This window comes from Pseudorca crassidens, chromosome 8, assembly GCF_039906515.1.
Source record: "Pseudorca crassidens isolate mPseCra1 chromosome 8, mPseCra1.hap1, whole genome shotgun sequence".
In the NCBI taxonomy this organism is placed as follows: Eukaryota; Metazoa; Chordata; class Mammalia; order Artiodactyla; family Delphinidae; genus Pseudorca; species Pseudorca crassidens.
This window is the reverse complement of record NC_090303.1, coordinates 78,347,384-78,370,441: the sequence shown is the minus strand read 5'-3', so window position 1 is coordinate 78,370,441 and position 23,058 is coordinate 78,347,384. Positions and strand designations below refer to the sequence as shown.

Below are 23,058 nucleotides of genomic sequence, written 5' to 3'. Positions count from 1 at the left end.
ATCTAATATAATGTAAAATATTATAGTTACATGAGGAGATGAAGATAGTTTACTAGTTATACTCCTGTAAATTTGTGCCTTTCGTCTCATTTTATAGTGATTTGTGAACTAGACACTTCTTTATCCTGCTTATGTTCAACTTCTTATAGTTAACATGTAGTTTTATTTTTGCTGTTGTACTCAATAATGTCTGTTTCTCCCTCCCTTTCTTTCTTTCCATCTACCCATTCATCCATCTTTCTTTCTCCTCTTGGATGGTATAGTGTAGCATTAAAGTAGGTTACATTACAGCTGTTTAATCGACAGTTGTGGAGCCCTGAAGGAGCAGACGGAACAAAATGTCATTTTGTCTTGTTTTCTGTTTTGGGTATGTTTGTACTGTCAGTTACAGAAATCTGATCCCCATTTCATTTCTTCAACTGGATTATGACTTTTTAAGCAAAATTCTGCTTTGGTAGAGAGGAAACTGCAAGAAAATATTGGGACAGTTTTAATTTTGCACTCTGTTGTTACCATTGCAAACAGGAGTTCGCTTTGCTTTGTTCCTCAGCACATTATTTCCAGATTTATTCACTGCCCACCTCTCCCTCCTCACCCCCGCAGGAGACCTGGCCCAGAGTCAGGTTGATTTCCATTCATTGTTAAGGAAAGAATGAAGATTCTTGTCCTGTGAATTTTTTTTTTTTTTTTTGCGGTACGCGGGCCTCTCACTGCTGTGGCCTCTCCCGTTGCGGAGCACAGGCTCCGGACGCGCAGGCTCAGCGGCCATGGCTCACGGGCCCAGCCGCTCCGCGGCACGTGGGACCTTCCCGGACCAGGGCACGAACCCGTGTCCCCTGCATCGGCAGGCGGACTCCCAACCACTGCGCCACCAGGGAAGCCCTTGTCCTGTGAATTTTACCTTTGGGCTTTTTTGGCCTAGATCTGACTTACTCCCCACCACTACCCCAAACTTCTCTGTGTGTTTGGATTGGTGTACTATTGGGCTGAAGTTCTCACATCTAAGTGGAATGAGGATCGCCTGGGGAGTTTCGTAACCATGCAGGAGTTTTAATCCTCACTCCACGGGATTCTGGGCTCAGGAGTTTGCCTCGTAAAAAGCCCACTAGTAATTGTGGTGCCCATGGTGTGTGTTATTTTATAGTTAGGGATTCAAAGAACCAGATGTGATGTTTCATTGAATCTAAGATCTTTGTAAGGTACACCATTATTTTATTACTTTTAACCACAAAAATGTGGTTGTGAGCCTCATCCTGATTTAAAACTTGTTAAAATAAGGGAAGTAGTATGTATCTTGGAATCAAAATACAGAGTGTTAGGTACCTGAGAAACCACAAGTTTCTCTTGTCATGGTAAAGGGTTATTACGAAGCTATGGGATAAAAGAATTATAATGTAACAACTCTTTAGACCTTTTACTTTGTAAAATTTGTTTATAATAGAGTTTAATATGTGATGCCTGTACTTGACATAAGTTTGTAACGAAGATCATACTGATGACTTTGTTTTAAAATGCAAGGTAGCTGGATCATAGGGTGTAATGCACTCCAATTTGGCCCCATATTATTTTCATCCTACCCATTTCCAGTCTTTCACATGTTGGTGTTTCAGATCAGGTAAGAAGTCTTATTTTTAAGCTTCTGTGTACTTTAGCGATTTCCATTTTGTAATCACAGTCCATTAAAATATTTACTTAATGTCACGTTGACATTATTGTGGCTTGATCATTTGATTTCTTTTTTATCACTTTTTTTCTGTTAGAGAGTTCATAGCCCTCATTAATGCCAGCTAGCTGGTTATATGCATATACACCAGCCACCTACTGTCCTATAATGAGTAGTTTTAGGATGTTGTGGTGGTAATTGGCATCAGCACCAAGTCTGGGTCAGAGTAAACCTGAACTTTGCTTGCCAACTTAAATAGAAACACCATGGTGGTACATTGGGTCCTGAATGAGGGAATATCTGTAGATTAGGACAAATCTTTGCTCATCAATGAGAATTCATTGAAGAGCAACCCCTCCTGCTGTGGTGTTTCCTTAGTGACATCATTTTGGAAAACGAAATATTTTTGTCAGGAGAAACCTGCTTAACTATGTTAGATTTGGGATGGGGAAAGCTGAGTACGTGTCCATTTAGTTTCTAATTACTTCAGGTATTGATATTTACAGAAAACATGGTTAAATGCCTGTTGATCAAGTGAAATATTTCAGAAATCTAATACCAAATTTCTGAAGAGGAAAGACTGTAGGTCTCTAGCAAATTCACATCACAGTGGTGGAAGGAGTTGTCCTCTGGAACTCTCAGTGTAGGGTGAACACTGTCGCAATAGTTCTGCTTTTAGAGGGTAGTGTGCATGTGGTCTGGCAGGCTTGATTACTTCTCCCTGCACTAGTCACTGGGGCCAAGTCAGGACAGGCAGGGCACTTGCATGATTAGCAGGGCTCTTTGCTAACTGGTTTTTAACTCGAGGAACAGGTTGGGATGACAGTTATAGTTTGTCGTGTCTCATTCTTAAGAGAATGAAGTTTTATCCAGCTGCTGCAGAACAGATGGAAGTTTTCTGAAGTGTTACTCTCTCCAGGCACTGCCAGGAGAAGCAGATAAAAACAAAGGATAGCAGATTATGCTGGGTAGACAGACTGTGGAGGAAAGCTAAGTGCACCCAGAACGTTTTGCGGGGAAGGGTGGGGTGCCTTCTGGTTCATTTGTGCTTTTCCGCAGTATGCTTTTAATCCTGTTTCTGAGGCCCAGTTAGATATTAATCCTCTTTTTAATGTAATTTCAATGTGTAATTTCAATGTGATGCTATTGTATTAAGAAAATAAGTAATGGTATTAGTTCAGAAAACTTATAAACCCAGGGTTAGATCATTCGTATCCCTGTCTTCTTAAGGTTTTCAATAGAACATTAACGTTTTCTTTTAAAAGATTTATTTATTGGTTCTATAGAGCCATTGTTTAGAAGTTTTTGGTCTGTTGCTCTGCAGTCTCACCTTTTTGAAGGCCATTTTGCAGGAGATTGGATACATTTACCTTTTCCTCCGTGATCTTTGGAAAAAGTGAATATATTCTTGGCATTATAGAATTATACAGATCTTCTTTCTTTACCAAATACTTTGTTTTTAGCTCCTTTGCTTTTTTTTTTATTTTCTTCTAGTCAAAATGTAAGATTAGTTTAAAAACCTGGGATACTTTTCTAGTTGTTATGTAGACGTCGAAAAATTTCCCTTTCACCATATAGGGTCATACTTACACTTTTAAGTGTCTGACACATGTGTGTTAAAATGGTAGATTTTTAAAACATCCATTCTCTAGGATTCTATATCAGAGTCTCCTACTAGAACTAAAATACTGTTAAGGTAGTAATTGGATTTTTTTTCTGTTGCTTAACAGAAAACACCAAATTCTATTAAATTCACAATATTTATAACACGGTGATAGCAGCTCACATATCATACTGAGTGTTTGAATGTTAAGATTCTTTCAAATGAATGCAGTCTTCTCACCCTCTTCATTTCGTTATTTCAGAAATGTATCCCTCCTGGTGAAGATGTGTGCATAGTGGCATCTGGGGGAGATGGGTACTTGATAGCAGTCTGCACCTACCATAGTGACAGCTTTCTATTAAAGCAAAGATTTCTTAAAACTAAATATTTGGAATTTTAAAAATTGATCAAACATCAGGTGCACAGTTACCCGTCCCCCCTTCTCCCTTTTTAAGCCCATCACAAAAATAATCACTTTTAAAGACTTTAGAAAACAGTTAAGATCTCGTCACTATCATTTTACAGTTAATGAAATGGGATATAATAAGATTAATTTTCCCTGTTTTTTTTAATGTCTCCTGGGATCGTTTGGAAAACATTCCTAGATTTATTCCCATCTTTGCTGTAGGTGGACAGCTTCATCTGCAGGAAGGGAAGGACTTCTTTTCTCTTGAAGAGGATCCATTATATTGCTTCTCACGGAGTATATGCTTCTTCCATGAAGAGCAGTTGATTATGAAAATGTATGGTGAACACGTATAGAACACAGAATTCAGCATTGTCTGATTTGTCCTACTTCTGTACTAGTACTTCTAAGAGGACCCATAGAAGCCTTATGGGAATTGTATAGCCCACAAGCAGCCCAGCAAGAAATGTTGGAATATTAGAGCATGGTCAGGAAAGTTTTTTATTCCTCTATTTATAAAGTTTTTAAAATTTAAGTTCATTTTTTATTCCTTTACCTCAGGTTGGCAAATTGTGACCTATGGGTCCACATGGGTCATGAACCAAGACTGGCTTTTATATTTTTAGGTGGTTGGAAAGAAAAAATCAAAAGAAGAAGAATATTTTGTAATGTGAAAATTTTATGAAATTCAAATTTCAGTGTGCATAAGTGAAGTTTTATTATAACACAACTGAGCCCATTTGTTTCCATATTGTGTATGGCTGCTTTTCAGTTACGACTACAGAGCAGAATAGTTTGAATAGACACTATATGGTCTAAAAGCTAAAGCATTTACCGTCTGGCCCTTTTACAGAAAATTGCCAACACTTGCTCTGTTTTATTTACATAAATGCAGGTATTTTTTGCAAATAGTTTTCTTTAAATACCATACTTTTGTTTGTACGCATAACATTAGAAGAACTTACCCTTGTGACTTTTAGCTGCAGTATTCTTTTGATTTCAGTATTATATCATTTTCCTCTTTAACTGATCTGGGACTGAAAATTTAGTCGCTTACATTTTGATCTTGAGAGGTGGTCTAGGTTCTCCAGAGAAATAGAACCAATAGGAGACCGCCTGTCTGTCTGTCTGTCAATCTATCTATCTGAGATAGATAACTATCAGAAGGAATCAGCTCATGCAGTTGTAGAGGCTGAGAAGTCCCAGGGTCTGCAGTTGGCAGGCGGGCGTCCACAGGCCTGAGAGCTGGGAGAAGTCAGTGGTATAAGTTTCAGTCCAAGTCCGAAGGCAGGTGAAGACCAATGGACCGGCTTGAAGACAGTAGGCATAAAGAGCAAATGCTGCCCTACTCAGCCTTTTTTGTTCTAGTCAGGTCTCCCAATGGATTGGGCAATGCTCACTCACTTGGGGAAGGCAAATTGCTTTACTCAGATGTTAATCGCATCCAATAACACCCTCACAGACACACCCAGAATGTTTGACAAAGTACGGTATCTGGGCGCCCAGTGGCCCAGTGGAGTTGACACACATAAATTAGCCATCACTGGGCCTAAATGTACTTTGAATCTATTTGCTTGTACTTTTACCTTTTTTTTCCCCCCTTAGTCCTCTTGAAAAGCCCCAGTTCATATGAATATTAGAATCGTCTGTTGATTGTCAGTTGATTCGTTTAAAATTGCTGTCCAGGAGGAAAAATTTTCTTCTACCCTTCTAGGTTCCTCTGCCTGGTCTAAAAATTAAATTAACATGAAACAGATTAGCAGAAAATCAATAGTTCAATAACATGTATACATGGGGGAGACCCAGGAAAACTGAGTCCTTAAATACTATCTTCCGCTAAAGACTAAAGAGGAGGGATGTAGGGGGTAGTGGTTTGGGACTTCAAAGGGGAGGACGGCAATTCACGTGGAGATGGAAAAGCAGATGTTTGGTAAATGTTTGCTGGGTCTTGCAGTGGCAATGGGACACCTAGAGGAGTTCTAACAAACAGATTTTGCTAGGTTCCTCCCTATCTACACATGTAGTTCATACTACAGTTATCTGTGGTGATAGTTCCCTTCCTGTTACAGACCCTCTATAAATTCTTTAGGCAGCTAAGGGGGAAGGTCAAAGAGTCTTTTGGGCCTTGACTGTTTCCAGCTCAAAATAATTAACACACCAAAGAGACATTTGGGGTTGCAAATTTTGTTTCCTTACATTGCTGTTCGGCCAGCACTGTGTTAAAAGTGGATTGAATGGAGTGTATTTTTGGAGTATAATTGGTATATATTTTTTTGGTATATATAATTGGTAGTATTTTCTTCTGGCTTAATTAAGTAGTCGTTTGTTAATATTAAATGTATCAGTGAGTGTGTCTGTATACTTCATTTTCCTTTGTCCTTTCTGTCTTGGACGAGTGTTCTTTTTTTTCTTTTTAAATAACTGCATCCTTTAAAGGCAGTAATACAGTTATTGGATTAAGAGACCACAGGAGGCAAGGCAGGTGACGTTTCTGGAAGACAGATATGGAGTACAAAACGGGGGCGGAGTAGAGTCATGCGAGGATCATTGTAAAAATACAGTACGTTATATACATATTTGCACCATCAGCTTTCAACTCTGAAATAGTATTTACACTATTGTTACAGTCCTGGTTAGAGAACAGTTTTTCTTTCAAAGCTCGGCCTGATGGCAAATGAAAATTTTGGGTGAATTCATAGTCCCATGAGGTTCTTAGGCTGCATAGTCCAAGAGGAGGGTTCCAGCTTCTATTTCATCCATTTTAATTTCATTTTAATTTCAGTATTAAACAAGTATTTAAATTTGGTTTTACAAAAGAAAATTCTCAAAGGAGGGAAAAAAAAAACCCAACCATGGCCACGCTGTGTATTCTTTCTTCTTTTACAAACACTAAGGGCTGCAGCCCTCTGCTTCCAGGCCAACACTGGTGGCTGAAGAAAAATCTCACTAATGATGGTTTAAAACAAAACAAAACAAAGCAAAAAGACACAAAGACAAACCGAACCGACCTGATCGTGGCACACCGACCCTGTGGGGCTGCCTCTCCCGCCCTTGCTTCTGACCCCAAACTCAACAGGACTATTTTTCTTCTGGGGCAGGGCGTTTGGTATTGAACCCTCTTTAACCTCCTACCCCGAGGAGGTGGGAGGGGGAACCCTTTGGCTGGGACACCATGTTTCCTCATTATTTGCAGGAAAGAGTCAGGGCCCTTAAGCCAGGTGTCTGAGGAGGTGGGATGAGGAAAAAGGCGGAGTACCGACACACAGGCGGGAGGGAGCCCGGCTGCACAGGCCTCGCCCAGTTCCCCTCAGGCCGCGTCCACGGGGTGGGCCTCCTCTGGGGCTCTGCGGACAGGACGGGGCCTCAGCCAGGGCCCCGGGGGAGGTGGGGGTGCCCGGGCAGGCATCTCTGCTCCCTTCCCGGCTCAGCGGGATGAGAGCAGGACACAGGCTTTGGGCTCCATGCCCCCTACCCACAGTGGGGACTGACGAGTGTTCTAACACACATGCTTAGTCATTTTGACAACCCATCAGAGCCCTAGAGTGGCTAGTTGGCAGCAGGGATTAGCAATTCCCAGAGCAATTTGCAAAAGCCAAATTGATTGACATGGAATTTTGTCAGGAAGCTTCTCAGAGCTTCCTGGCAGGGAAGCTGCTGGGAAGTGGAAGGGAAGTGGAATTGTTTATAGTATCAGCTTCTTACTTTCCCTTCACGTGACCTTGGACAAATCCCTTGACCTCATCTATAATGCCATAGGGCTGATGGGAAGATTACATAAAATAAGAATGTGTGTGACTTACTCTGCTGTTTGCATTATTTCCTAGTTTTTGTTAAATGGCAAGACTTTCCCGTCCTGGTGAACAATTGTTTTTATGGCTTATTTTGTTGATATAGAATGGGCCCTTATAATTTACCTGATGTAGCTCGAGTCCACTTCTCAAGGAAGGAATGAAAGTGTCACTTGACCTGTGTTTTTATCTATTGTCCTGAAGTTGATTGATTCTAGGACAATGCCTGTTTATTCAGGCCTGAATTTAACAAAACTTCATGAATCAGACCAACGTAGACAGCTGGGCTAAAGGAAATGTTTAAATTATAAGAAATTCGAAGAAATCTGGTATGTTGATCTGAGACCCTAATTCAGGTTCTCTCTTTCGATCCAGGTTACTTACTAAATTAGCGTTTATCCAGAACGGTGCTTCCTTGCTCCGGGCAGCATGATGGCCCTGCTCGCAGTGGGCTCTGATGATTGTGCACTTTACATGTTACAACCTGATCTGGCTCAGTCATTGATCTATAAAACACTGAAACTTATTGTCTTGACCTAGACTACACTTTTGGGGGGCAAAATGTATTTTACAAATGTATTTCACAAATGTGCTATTAGGGTTTCTGTTTGTTTGTTTGTTTTTAATCTGTCTTAAAAACACTCTCCTCCTACCACCACCACCCATATTCTTATTTTGGAAATGGCTCTAATTTCTATATCTCTGCCTTTTAATTAATATATAAGAACAATTATAAAATTTTCACCTGTTGCCTCTGAATTAAAGGGCTCTGAATTTTTAGCAGAGACCTTTTTCCTCCTTTTATTGCTGTGTTCATTTTCTCTGGACCTTTTCTACCTCCCCTTGGTTGTTGGAGGTTCAGTTTGAGGTATATAGCAGACTCCATTAAGGTGGTTTACTTCCCCCCCCATCCCCCAAGATGATTCTATGTAAAGATTTTCTTTGTTTTTAATGTTCTCCTAAGAAGACAAGTTAGGAATGATTTGGAATTAGCATATTGTAAACAGATACTCCTTGATTTGCTCTCAAATATATTCAATACTCTTTCCTTATGCCGATTTACACTCTTGAATCATTAATTTGCTTCTTAAGCAAACTAATTAAAAATGTGTCGTGGCTGAGATTTGATGAGATTTTAATTTAGAGATTTTATTAAATGTTATTCTCTGAGAAATTTAATGGAAAACATGAATTTGGCTAGACCATTGTAGTTGCTTATATTGTGGTCTTACTAGTGTTAAGTTTAGAAGCAGGCTGGTTAGGCAGTCCAAACAAGGGATAGGTACATGAGGCAGTGATTGTAATTGTACAGGTGTGACCTCCTCGGCAGGTAATGGAAACAGTGAAATAGAACATCAGGTGTCTGCTCAACTGCTTATCACTCTCCCCCCAAAAATTATCGCAGGCCATGTTCACATAAGAGTGATGTTATTTTGGAGTGTTAGCTGGGAGGAAAGACATATATGTGTGTTTTGAACATAATATTCAATCTTGCTGGAAGTCAAAAGAGGATTTATAGCTCGTTAGGGTTTTCATTTGAGAAGCCAAGATTTTTTTTTTTTCTGCTTTTATGTGGTAACTTGTGGATACTTCAGTATCTCTTGTTTCCTGGATACTTCAGTATCTCTTGTTTCCTTGTAGCGTTTTCCTGGCCTGTGGCTAAGTAACAGTGTCTTTTCCTATTATGTGGAAGGTGTTCAGATAACTAACAAAGGAAATCAATAATGCTCAGTTCAGTACTGGTATAAATATAAATGTTGATATTTTCTTCAGGGTAGATTGAGCAGAAGGAAAGGGAGTTCCCGTAAGAACATTGGTCCTTTTAGATGCTCACCACCTCCACCCCCGATAAATCCTTATTGGTGAATAAGAAAACTGGATGTCTCACTCCCTTTCAGTGTCCTTCAGGAGTCTGCCATTGTTTTTATTTCAATCATTCTGTGCATTACTAGATCAGACATCAACATTGAAACACCAGTACTAAAATACAGTCTAAAATAAAGAAATATATATTCTTGATTGATGCAATTCATTAATCGAAATTTTCTTTGGACTACCTTTCCTGTACAATACATTGAGTAGACTGTGGAAGCTGTCTAGCTGAACTCGAGCATGAATTTCCTATCAAACTCGTATACTTGCTTTCCCATTTTCTTTTTAAAATTTCACCTATCTTGAGTTATTTCTTAGGGGGGAGCACACAAACATATACGCAGATTTTTTTTTCCAGTATCTATTTCTTGTTATTATTAGAATAATATCAGATTACAGTTTCTTCATTTGATGTATAACATACACTGTCAATAATGATGATTGCTGGAATATTTAAAATTGCAGTTCTATAGATCTGAATATGTTCTTTCACAAATTTAAATTGAAAACATGAAGAGGAAGAGGACCCCTGGTATTAAGATAAGGTGCCTTTCCTATAAGTGCTTATCATAGTGACACCTGAATTGTGTGATAGGAGTGAGCCCTAGAGCAGGAGCCAGCAGACCTAAATCCTCACCCCATTTCTGCAGGTAATTTGTTCCCTCACTAGATAAGCAGCTTAACCTCTTTGGACCTCAGCTGAAAACTGGTGGTTTGGAACTAAATATCAAAAGTCTGTTACAGATGCATAATCACTGAGAACAGTAAGGCATCATTCTGTCCATGCTTGATGACAAGTTTTCCCTCCGTCCTTCAGTTAGGGAGCGGGAGATAGAGCAGTTTTAGACACACCCTCCTCTCCGGAGCTTTTATGGCCCAGTGGAAGGAGACAGGCCCAGTGCTAAGAGCTTTTTCATTAAATGTTAATATTGGTAGAATACTTAGAAATGTCATGACATTTACTTAATCAGTTTAATATATACACTCCAAATCAAACTCGATCTAGGGAGGAATGCTCATTCTAGACCTAATGCTGTTTGCCTTTTCTTTTGATTCTAGGAGCTTATTTAATGAAAAGTGCCATAGACTGAAAAACCAAACATGAGGGTAGCAGGTAAGATACTTACTTCAGTAGAAATAATTTTGCTTTTTGTATAACCTGTTTGTTTAGTAATGACTGAATGAGAGGGTAAATAATCATTTTCTGTGTTGAGTGTGACTGAATATAACAAACTAAATCATTATTTAGCCTTTTTACTTTTTTAGGTAGTTGGCAAATCATAAATTGGACGTTTAGTGGGTTCTACATAAGTTTTTGGGGGACGCTTCTGTTGAAATTATTTATGCTAAATATTTTAAGTTATGGTTTTTAATGTTTACGTCCTTATACATTAAGCTTGTTTGCCTAATAATATAAAAATATAAATACATATATATATAATGTTCATATAAAGAACGATTTTGATAACTTAGGGAGGCTGATTTTTAGTTTTGCTAAGTTGTAGCTTGTTGAGAAAAATGAATTGTGAACTTTAAAAGCTTAAATCTTTCCTATGTGTGTACATAAATTGAAACTAGTGTACGTGAAGAATTCAGTAAAATGTCTTTTGCGTAAATGACTGTTGTATTTGCTAGGTCAGGTTTAGCCTGCATTAGTGAGGTTATGTGTAAGGACATCTGTTCCTTAGGCAGCATACTGAGGAAATTTAAAAATACCATTTGGTGTTCATAGTATTAAGGTAGTTACCTTTATCAAAAGACAGATCCATAAATAACAGGAGAGGCTGAGACCTCTTCCTAACTATAGTGAAAACAAGTGTGATCCCTCCACCCTGCCCCTCTAGCACAGCCACTGTGTAGAAGATGCACACTTTACATAGAAATTTCTACTAAGTAGTGTGTGTCCATCATAGGAGACAGCTTGTCATTTCTCAAAATCAAGATAGTCATTCTTTTAATTATCATCTCACCATTAAAAAAAATTTTCTTATGGGGGCGTCTCTAATGGTATGGTTCTAAAAGTACGTTACTTATTTAAGCATGGTGATTTGAAATAAAGCAAGTTTCTCTTTCTCATGTAATTCTACATTCATTCTAGTTGAAATTAACTTTGTCATCTAATCCATTTCTCTGATTAATTAATACCAAGATTAATTGATGAGTAATTATTCACTGAGTGCTGATGTTATATTTGACACTGTTCTTAGTATAGGTCTCAAGGGAACTGCCTTTAATGAAGGAATAGGAAGATTAGCTATTAGTTTATTGATTGTAGACTAATTAATCTCTTCTAATTAAAAAAAAATCCTGGTTGCTTTGAAATATCCTTATAGCCATTATTCTTACAGTGAGGCATTAATATCTCAAGTTTATGCTTTTTGGTTTGTGAAAAATAGGGACACACTCAGATTAGTACAGTCCATGGCTGGAAGTAGGAGGGAATCTCATGGGTGGAATGGGAACTGTGGTGTGCTGTGGGTAAGCCCCTCCCAGTCCAGAAGTGGATGGTGACAGCTCTGGGGGAGCCCGTCTGCAACAGGAGGTCCAGAACCCTACCATTATGGAGGCTCTGCTGGTCTTCACCCGCCTGCCCCTCTCAGGGACCTTCTGCTTGTTCTATCACCAGTTAGTTTCTCCGCCTCTAAATTCTCTGTCTCTTAGAGCTTTTGTTTCCTCCTACTTCCTTTGATGGTTTCTTATACTTCAGTAGGTCTTGGTTTAAAACTAAATTCTGCCGCTGACTAGTTATGTGACCTTAGGCAAGTGATCTAAATTTTTGACCTTGTTTTCCTTATTTGTAAAATGAAAAGAGTGTCTTGAAAGGCTGTGCAAATGAAGTTGTGCTAATAAGGCACTTAGGTCTGTAGTAGGCACTCACTAAACGGTGTGTGTATATTTTATATACATGTATGTATATGTAAATATGTTGTATATTGTTTAGTATAGGCTTAGGTTTAGCTTGGTATTGAATTTAGTCCAGAACTTTTGTGTATTATAAACTTGGTATCTTAATCACTGTAATATTTCAGTCTTGAACAACGAAGGTTTGGTACATCTGCTTTAAGGGACAGGGAAAGATTATTTGCACACGCCCATGATTGCTAGAAAATGAGATGTTAAGACTGTCATGTGACGTATAATCTTCCAGCCCTTGGTCTTAAATGATCCAGAAGGAATATGCCACCTGTTAACCTTTGGCAAACACTTGTTTAGAGTGTTACTGTGTATCAATACAAGGCACTCTACTAGATCCTGTGGGGGAAGGGTTCAAAGCCTAATGGAATTTTACTCGCTCCTGTGCTGAAAATGTAGATGACTTGTAGTCACTCTTTTCTTTTCTTTTTATTCAAACAGAAAGTCACAAAAATTATAATCATCCTCATCAGTTCACTCAGTCCCATGTAATTAATATTTTTTTATCTTGATCTTTTGTTAGCACTTTTATGAATTCATCAGTTTTCCATGAGAGTTCTGAAAATGCTTATTCATTCAGTTCAGCAGTATAGTCAGTTACCAGAAACCCGTACTTGTCAGAGTCTTTTTCATGAAAACAGGAAGCAGTTTTGGAAGGGGGAGAAGGAACAAAACAGGAGGCGGGGTGGGAATTGATTGGTTTAGTAGTTAGGCTTCCTCCTTGCCATCTCATTTCTATATTTATAGAGCGTTTCTAAATAAAAATGAGTAGCTCTGAGAATCTCCTGCTTCTCAGCATCGTCAGCCCTTCTGAGCATCATCAGTTCGTTCATTTCCCATCCCCGTAAGGATACAGTCCCAGTCTCTACGTTTATGAAGTTAGGATGAACACAGTTCTTTTTTACTCTTCCTTATCCGGTAAGTTGAGTTTTGGTAGCTTCCCTGAAGAATGTGGTCATTTGATGGTAGTGGAGAACCTTACAAAGCACTGGGCTCTGTCAGGATCCCTGGATTCCTGTCCTTGTGCTGCCGCTAAGATATCTGTAATCTTGGGCAGTTGCCTCACTTGTGGGCTTTTGTTTCCTTAAGTAAGTATAGTGAAATGACTGCTGATCTTTTAGATCAATTTAAATTAAACTTTTGGTAAGAGAGGGGAATGGAGATTATATAGGCAAATATTAATATTGTTTCTGAATAGCCTAATGAGATGGCTCTGAAATTCTAAGAGTAAGAAGATGATGTTTCTTTCCTGTCATTTTTCATGTCCTTTCGTATCTTGTACTTTTTCTTTCCTAGATTTGCTTAGCTGTGGAGAAGAAAGACAAGTGATGATTCACATTAAGCAGTTAATTAATTAGTAGCAGTGCTAATTCTTTGTAAGGCACTCAGAAATAATTAAACATATAAAGGTACGGAAGACTAAGAGTCTGTTCACAAAGCTTACCATGTAACTGTGTTAAATGTGACAGGTGCCAAATTCAGTCCTCCAGGAGTGGGGAAGGCGTGGCTTAAACTTTGGTGTTAAGTATGAGGGGAGATATTTCATTGTTCACCATACCAGGAGCACTTGTGTGCTTCAAGAGATGTGTGGGTTGGTGAGGACAGTAAGCCTGTTACATTTCACTTGAGAACTCATTGCCGAGTGGACATCCTGGTCTGTTGCCTTAGTATCTCTGGAAGGTTCAGCGTTTTTGTATCCTCTCTGTCTTGTATTGCCCTTTATCATTGAAAAGGATTGAGAATGTGTCCTCCCACATACTTGGTGGCGGTGTTCCATTGGCCTTGATACTTTTGTGTAGTCAGCCAGAAGTTGATAGCAGGTCATTTTTTTTCCATGAGAAAACTAAGCAGATGACTCAGGCAGTCCTGTGTCTAGGTTGCTAGACAATCTCATAATTGTTTGATCAGAAAAATCAATCAAAATAGATTGTTGGTACAGTTTTTGTTGTAACTCAAGTAAAATTAAGATCCAGTAGATAAGAAGTAGATATTTGTTAGTCTTAAGAGTTTTTTAAATACACTTACGTTTTTCATGGAAATGCATAACTAAAAATTCGGTGGGCTCATAAGCTCATGTTGAATTATTTCTGCCCTTTATCTAGGTGCTGCAAAGTTGGTGGTAGCTGTGGCAGTATTTTTACTGACATTCTATGTTATTTCTCAAGTATTTGAAATAAAAATGGATGCAAGTTTAGGAAATCTATTTGGTAAGTTTTATTTCTTTTTCCCTTTCTTAAATTTTATTTGTGATGAGATTGTCTTTAAATTTTTACCAGTTATCAACATTGAGTTACTCTGCTGTTTAGGCTGTCTAGAAAAGACAATGAAATTATATTGGTAAGTGTGATTCATTGGAATATTCTAAAATGTGCAATAGAAAATCTTACAATTAATTCAATATAAAGCACGAATCTTCTATTCAACATTTTGAATATATTTAATGGGGCCTATTTTATGCATGCTTACGGACATTATTCATGGCATTCTAAATGCACATGCTAGAAGATATCACACCCTATTTGAGTTGGCTGCTTAAAAACTTGGAACCAAATCTAACCCTCAGTTAGCAAGTGATTAGGAGTCATGATAATGCATTTTAAATACCAGCCATAGAAATCCATCTTGCTTTCCTACCCTTATTTTCCTTCTGCACCATTTTTCCTTTTAGCAATTTATTTGATGCTATGTTGTAAATGTACCACTACGAGCTGCCTTAATTCAGTTTTAAACAAAATCTTTAAGTTGATAAAATAAGTTAACATTTGAAGTGTTTGAATAAGCTTTGGCTGAGCACTGTTTAAAGTATTAAAAAATAACTCATGAAAGCTCAGACTCTGAAACCTAGAAACAGTATTTTGACCTAGTAGGCAGAAATCGAATGAAACAACCTTGAGATCTCTGGAATAGTTGGTGAGTTTTGCTTTCCGTAAATTAATATAAGACCGAATACATTCCCTCTCACATCTAGTTTCAAGACTCCCTTAAACCAGTGTTTCTCAAACTTCGATGTCAAAGGAATCTCTAGGGAATCTTGATAAATGCAGATTCTGATTCAGTGTCTGGGATGGGGCCTGAGAGTCTGCATTTCTAACAAGATCCCAGGTGATGCTGATTTCCCATCCATGGACCATATACTAGGTATCAGGCTTTAGACAGTTCTGGCATGTAGTCCTCAAGTTTCTGTATATTTTCATTTCTGTACATTTTCAGGTGACTTTTCTTACAATGACTACTTAAAAGTACTTCCTTGTTTTGCACTGAATTCTGCCTTTTATTCTCCCAAGTATTTTCAATCCACTGATCTTGCTTCTACCTGCTGGAGCTCTCTTCCACATTAATGATCTGTTACATAGTTAAGTTGTGGTTATTCTCCTCCATGCCATATTTTTATAAGTGTTCATCTTATCAAGTTATAAAATCCTCCCTTTGAACCATTCTTCTTAATGCACTGTTTATTTTCCTCCTGTCAGTTTTTTGGTACCCATCTTAAAATGAAGTATCCAGGATCGAGCGTAGAATAGTTGTTGCAAAGTGTAGTGAGAATTGTCTTGACTTCTCCTGGGCTGTGTGCGTCTGTTACTGCAAAGGGCCAGCCTGGGGTCCTTTGAGAGCGCAGCTGGTTTCGGTTGAAGGATGGGGCACAAAAACATGGAAGGCATTGAGGACTTGTTCAGTGTTGCTGTGGAAACAGTGTGCTGTAGCTAATTCTTCTAAGTAAGGTTGATGGTAAGGGAGACAACTGTGGGGATGGTAGCTTGAGGCAGAAGTAAGTTGACATTTTTTTCTTTTTTGAAGTAATAGAGAGGTTTTCACTTCTCCATAGGCCGCGGGCAAAGAGTCAGTGAATTACAAATCAATGGGAAGAGATTAAACAGAGAGAAAAGGATGATCCTGGAGAGAAGGGGGCCACGGGACCATTGGTACAAATGAAAAATTACTTTGGGGAAAGGCCCACTGTTTTCAGAGAGAAGAGGCTGGGTGTGGCCACAGTGTTTCCCTGGTCTGGATCTTCATCTCTAGTCTGGATGGTTTATTTGGACATTGCAGGGATGTTCTTGGGTCTATTTCTTATCTTTGATATCTGCCTATGTCACCACTGCCAGAGCAATTCTCTTAAAACTCTTGAACCTTTAGTATTTCAGTGGAGAGTAAAATCTGAACTCCCTGCTAGGATGGCACTCAGTCCCCAGCCTGCCTCTGCCTTCCCCACCTGTACTCCCCCACCCTTCCTGCCCTCCCTCCCTCCCGCTGGCTGTGCCCACGTGCACGTGATCTACAGACACAAACCCTGTCCTGTCCTTTCCTACCTCAGCCTTCGTTCATGCTTCCTCACCCCGCGCATCCTTCTCATCTCCCCTTCATCTGTTAATCCTTCTCATTTTTCAAAACTGCATAAGTGCCCCTTCTTGGGAGAAATTGTATTTTAGTCTCCCTCTTTTCCCTGTTAGAATGTTTCTCCTTTTTCTGAACTGTCCATTATAATGCATAGTACTTATATCTCAATCTGGCCTGATTTTATTCTGCCTTACGTTATAGAATTTCTTTTATTCTTTTTCATGTATTCGGCCTCCCTTACTGGAGAATGAATGTTGAGAGCAATAATATCTTAGTGACTCACCCAGCATCTAGTGCTGGGTCCTGTACATAATAAATGCTGATTGAATGGAAAATGGATATAGGTAATTGAGGATTAGGATTTTTACATGGGGAGGAGGAGTATTTTCAAAGTGGGATTCATTTAAAGCTGTATTAGTTGACAAGCCACTGGTCGTCAGCTATGAACAAACACTGAGCTACTTTAACTAGGATAGTCGTCTTTCTTAATTTTCATTTTGCTTTTTCCTAATGTTACGAACGTGCAAGTTTTTATTGTGTATGTTTTAGCTATTTAATTTAGGCATTCTTAGGGAAGATGGTTTATTTTGTTGTCATAACTGAAGTTAGGACAACTGAAGTTATGTTTTGTATCCACAAAACCTTATTGGATTCCAATCTATTGAATTGGTGAAAATTTAATTTGTGTGGTTATTTTTAATTCTTATTTCAGAATAATTCAGCAAAGATGGAGATATGGTTGTGTTTGCCATTTGTTTAGCATCTAACAAGTTTAACTCAACATTAAGATTGTTTCTATAATCAGTATCTTAGAGGGACCCATGAGATTAACTATAGTTCTTTTGGTGGTGAACTTTTCCCATTTTTCAACTTGTTGATATAATAACTTACTTGATAGTTTATGTAAATTTACATTCAAGTTGATTATATAGTACTGTTTTAGAAAAATACAACATTTCTAGAAAGGAAGAATGAAAAATTTTGCCTGCAATTAGTAGTTGAAATAACCAAAATAGATTCTGATTTTTTTTAACAATTTTTAACAAAACATTTTATTTTAAGATAATTGTGGATTCACATGCATTTGTAAGAGATAATATGGAGAGATCCTACATACCCTTTACTCAGTTTCTCATTGGTAACGTCTTATAAAGCTACATACAGTGTAGTGTCACACTAGGACATCAACATGGGTACAGTCTACCAGTCTTAGTTATGATTGTGGTTTAACATAGTGTTAGTTTTCAGTATGGATACTTAACAGCTAGTAAATGTACTGAAAACAGTCCAAAATATTTTTGCAGTAAGTACTTAATATTCTCTTTAGTCGATTTACTTTAACCTTTCAGATTTAAACCACTGAAATATTATATACATATAAATTATTTGAGACATTATTAAAAACTAAAGTACAAAGTAGTTCTATTGGATTTCTTTAGCCTGACTTGTTGAAAGACATTCACTGATAAAACCAAATGTTTATTATCGTTTCTTGAAGTGAAAAGCTGAATATATTGAAAGACATTAAGAATTAAAGCTATCAAGGTAGTTTGAGAAATGAAAGTTGCAGAAAAGGAGGGATTTTTGTGTTTGTGTGTTGTGCCCAAACTCTACATGTGGAAAACATCCCGTTTTATTTATGAAAATTTACCTTTTTGGCCTCCAGGTGCTAAAATTCTCAGAACTTCAGGCCAAATAGAGGGCTTTTGCTTGTGATGCATATTGGATAAAATTTGTTTTAATCTGAAAAGTTTTTCACAAGAGGCTTTTTTTTTCCTTTGAGCATCTTCTCCCCTTACTCTTACACAAATTAAATGGAGGTGATGTTATTTCTCAAAAGTCTGATGATTAAGAAACATTTACCCCAAATTTTATCCCAGTAAAGTTTTTTAAATTGAGTTGCATTGATTTATTATTTATTTATTAATACCTCTTAAGTTTTCCAATCAAATCCATTTGACCATTTTAGAAGCTCATCCCTGGTTTTCCTTCTGTCTCCTTTTCCTCAGCCACACTCTTCCTCTGAGTGTTAGTTGATGATTAATGTCTCTAAGATTTCTCTCCTCAGCCCTCTCCTCATTTTAACTCCTCCCTTTGTGTGACCTCATCATTTGCCAGTTTTCCAGTTTATATCTTCATCCCAGGTCTCATTTACAAGCTGGCCTCTAGACTTCTGCCTGGGTCTTCTCCAAGTGTCTTAAAATTAACAGGTCCACAGAGAGCTCAGCACCCATTACCACACCCCATCTCCTCACTAGACAACAAACATCTCGAGTGAGAGACAGTGTTTTTGTTCTTTGGCTCATGTAAATGGATAAATGAATGCTTCTAAAGGCAAATGTCTGAGCAGTAAACTTGATTCCTCCCTTTCCATCACCCCTCCATCTGGTCTGTTCCACAGCCTTAGTTGTTCTGAGCCTGTCTACTTCTTTCAAACCCACAGTCACTGCTTTTGTTCAGGTTGCTACCCTTTTTTACCTGGATTACCTTAGCAGCGTCCTTGTCCTTGTGGACTCCTTGTCTCGAGTCTTGAATCCTCTGCAGTCTGTGCTCCACCCTGCAGTCAGAAGGATGGTTCTGAAAGCTCCCTATCCTGCTTCCTGCTCCTGGCAGGACTAGTGGTTTTTATACCTGTGATCATTAGACCTCAGACAGTCCCATTTTGTTGGGGGGGGGGGTGAATATAAGTCTGGGTGCTAGAATGAGATATGGCTTTGAAAACTGGCTCTGCCGATTACTAATTATGCATAGAACAAATCCAGTTGCTAAACCTATCTGTTCTCAGTTTCTTTCTCTTTAAAACAGAGGTGATGGGCAAATCAACAATACATGCAAAAATACTTGATAGAGTGCCCCACATATGTGAATGAGCTGTTATATTACCCCTGTTTTGATCCCACTGTCTTCCCCATATCTGGCTATCATAAGTTGGGTATGCCAGCATTCCTGATTTGAACAATATTCCTCCGTAAGCATCTTAACATCTGAGCCTGATGATACATGTTTGTTTAGGTCTAAGTGAAATTGAGACTTTCTTTCTTTTTTTAATTAATTAATTTATTTATTCATTTATTTTTGGCTGCATTGGGTCTTCATTGCTGGGCACATGCGGGCTTTCTCTAGTTGCGGAGAGCAGGGGCTACTCTTCGTTGCGGTGCGCGGGCTTCTCATTGTGGTGGCTTCTCTTGTTGCGGAGCACGGGCTCTAGACATGCAGGCTTCAGTAGTGTGGCGCACGGGCTTAGTTGCTTGCGTCATGTGGGATCTTCCCGGACCAGGGCTCGAACCCGTGTCCTCTGCATTGGCAGGCGGATTCTTAACCACTGCGCAACCAGGGAAGTCTCAAGACTTAATAGTCTGCATGCTGCTAATCACTGGTTGCTAGTCACTCTCTGGCTTTCATTTTCTCATTTACAAAAGTGAGAGCATTGGACCGAATGGTCTCGAATTATTTTTCCCTTTTGTGACATAATGAAGGAAAAATGATATAATTAAGAAAATTGAAAGAATGAGCCCCAGCACCCTAATTTACTAATTGATCATTTTTTGTTTCCTTCAAGTCTTTGTCCTTATCCGTGAATATATTTAGTACTCACAGATAAAGTTTGTTTTTTGCTCTATTCCATGCATTAAACTTTTCCCATGTGACTGCATTGCATTTATGACTTCAACGGTGCATAATATTCTGAGTGTTCTGTAGAGTTAATGACCTTCATTTACTTAGTCGTTTTCCTGTTTTTAAACATTTACATATTATTTTCAGCTTTAACATTCTCTTCTCCAGTTTCAGTACTGGTTTTACAGGAAATTCGCAGTTATCTAAAATAGTACAGAACTAAAAACTAAGTGACTATTTATAGTCAAACAGCTGGCAAACATTTATGACACTGCATGCTTATTAGCTAAATCAGGAAATGGCTAGCCACAATACTGTTGACGATCTGAATTGTAATCTCCTGGGCTGGGATCAGATGTTTGTGCTTTTAAAAAACTCTAAGTGTAGATGTCAGGTTGACATCTACTGCATTCGGGTTAAGATTTGATCAGAAAATTCTGGCTTCCTTGAACTGATAAATGATAAAAACTCTCAGTAATGACCTTTTTTTATTATTAGTACCTAATACATTTCTATTTTAGGGAAATTAAAGCTTCCTACCACCACTATCCCTCTTGTGTGCTTCCCACTCCCCAAATCTCTTAGCCTAACCTCTGAGATAGATAGGACTTTATATGCATATGTACACTACACCATACAGCAGCAACAACTTTTAAACATCCTGATAGTCACCAAGTATATATTTAAACTCATTTAAAGGGAAGTTTGAAATACCGTATGATATCACTTATATATGGAATCTAAAAAGAACAAACTCAGAGAAACAGAAAAGAATGCTGGTTACCAGGTGTTGGGAGGGGGCGGAGTTAATGAGGAGACATTGCTCAAAGGGTACAAATTCCCAGTTATAAGATTAACAAGTTCGGGGATTGAATGTACCACATGGTGATTATAAGCTAATAATACTGTCATATACTTGAATGTTGCTAAAAGAGTAGATCTTTAAATGTTCTCACCACAGAAAGGAAGTGGTAAGTACGTAATGGGATAGAGGTGCTAGCTACTATTACTGGGGTGTAGTATTATACCACTATATGTACCGGTATCGTGGTAATCATTTTGCAGTTTTTAAATGTATCATATCAAAGTGTTGTGCACCTAAACTTACACAATTTTATGTGTCAACTGTATCTCGAGAAAGCTGGAAAAAAATAAAAAATGAATTTAAAAAAGTTAAGCTTGTAGAGTAACTTTCTGATTGGGATTTAAATTTATAATAACTAAAACTAAACATAAAATGTAAAGGTAAAAACAAAGTACTCTATCAATAATAAAATAATACCCTCCATAATTCCTCTACATAATTGTTTGTAGTGAATTATATAGCCTAAAGTTACTTTCTCACTTTTTCTCTAAAGTGATATTCATGTTTTATGTATTGTATACTAAGCAATAATTCAAACACATTTTTATAGGCCTATTAGCTCCACACATGTTTAAAAGTGATACTTGCCAATAGCTTTATTCTTTCTAACGATAACTTTTTTTTCCTTAGCAAGGTCAGCATTGGACGCAGTTGCACGTTGTAAGTATTTCATCTCAATATTTTGCAGATGGTTTATTCTCTTAGGCACATGAGAACCTATATTCAAACAATGGATATAGTTCAATGTGAGCAAAACTGATTTTAGAAATTATTAAGTTTAAGGAAGCTATTTGATTGAACAGCTCAATATTTTGGGTATGTATTTATAATGGATATTTTGTTCCATTAGTGTTTTTTAGCTTCAGTGTTTTAAGTACAGAAAGTGTGTAAAAGAATTCCTAGTTAGGGGATATATGTATATGTGTAGCTGATTCACTTTGTTATAAAGCAGAAATTGACACACCATTGTAAAGCAATTATACTCCAATAAAGATGTTAAAAAAGAATTCCTAGTTAGAACTAGTATGTGAGCAGATATTCAGTGATGCATCAGGCTTTTTACTGTCCATTTATTTTGCATATATGGACTGGAAATGCAAAGTAACAATTCCAGACCTCCCCCATCCTGGTTTTTTTTAATGAGCTTAAAAATAATTAGATAAAATATATTTACCCTCATGAAGATCATGTTACTTGTTCCATTTATGTTAATTGTTAGCTTGTTTCCTAGGAGGTTCCGTTTTGTTTTGTTTTGAAGTTCTTTGAAACTCTAAGGAAAAAAAAAAAAAAAAAACTAGCATGTAGTTTAAGATGTGTATATCTTGGTGTTTCGCATAATGCCCTTTGTGGTTTGAGATACGAAACAAACTAAATACAGAGTCTGTTAACATTGTTTTCTTAAAATAAATTTTTTTTCTCTCCAAAGCTACAAAACCTCCCAGGTATAAATGTGGGATCTCAAAAGCTTGCCCTGAGAAACATTTTGCTTTTAAAATGGCAAGTGGAGCAGCTAATGTGGTAGGACCCAAAATCTGCCTGGAAGACAATGTGTAAGTATTTATCAATTTGGAAGTATAATGTGTGCTATTAAATTTTAGCAGATTGAACCTGAGTTTAATGGATCCTTTGAAAATGTATTGGGCATGCTTTTACTAAAGAAAAGTGATTTCCATTTCCATTATACAATTTTTCCCCACTCATTTAAGGAGTCTTAAACTTCTTACATTCCGTATTAAGAGTGACATAAGAACATAGCATTTATTCAGCTTCATGTAAAGATAAGAGATTTCCTCTGAGTAAATTCTCTAGATCCCAACTGGTAGTCGTAGACACAAGGTGGCTATTTAATTTTGATTCTTAAGTAATACGGGAGAAGTTAATTCATTTAAATTAATTAAAAGTTCAGTTCCTCAGTCACACCAGCCACACTTCAAGTGCTAATAGTCGCGGACAGCTTGTGCCTACCCACCTGAACAGCCCAGACAGAGGGCATTTCCA

General features: G+C 37.9%; 1 protein-coding gene across 2 annotated transcripts in view; it reads left to right on the top strand.

The window, feature by feature from the left end:
- The window catches only part of FAM3C (FAM3 metabolism regulating signaling molecule C), a 47,988-nt gene that overhangs the window by 3,269 nt on the left and 21,661 nt on the right, over positions 1 to 23,058 (top strand). The window contains exons 2-5 of one of the 2 annotated variants that reach the window (XM_067746839.1): positions 10,392 to 10,446; positions 14,348 to 14,452; positions 21,691 to 21,720; positions 22,487 to 22,610. In XM_067746839.1, the coding sequence (XP_067602940.1) occupies positions 10,434 to 10,446; positions 14,348 to 14,452; positions 21,691 to 21,720; positions 22,487 to 22,610 (272 nt within the window). In that variant the 5' untranslated portion in view covers positions 10,392 to 10,433. Of the gene's footprint in view, positions 1 to 10,391; positions 10,447 to 13,023; positions 13,164 to 14,347; positions 14,453 to 21,690; positions 21,721 to 22,486; positions 22,611 to 23,058 lie in introns of those variants that run through there. The other variant, XM_067746838.1, reaches the window with a different exon arrangement.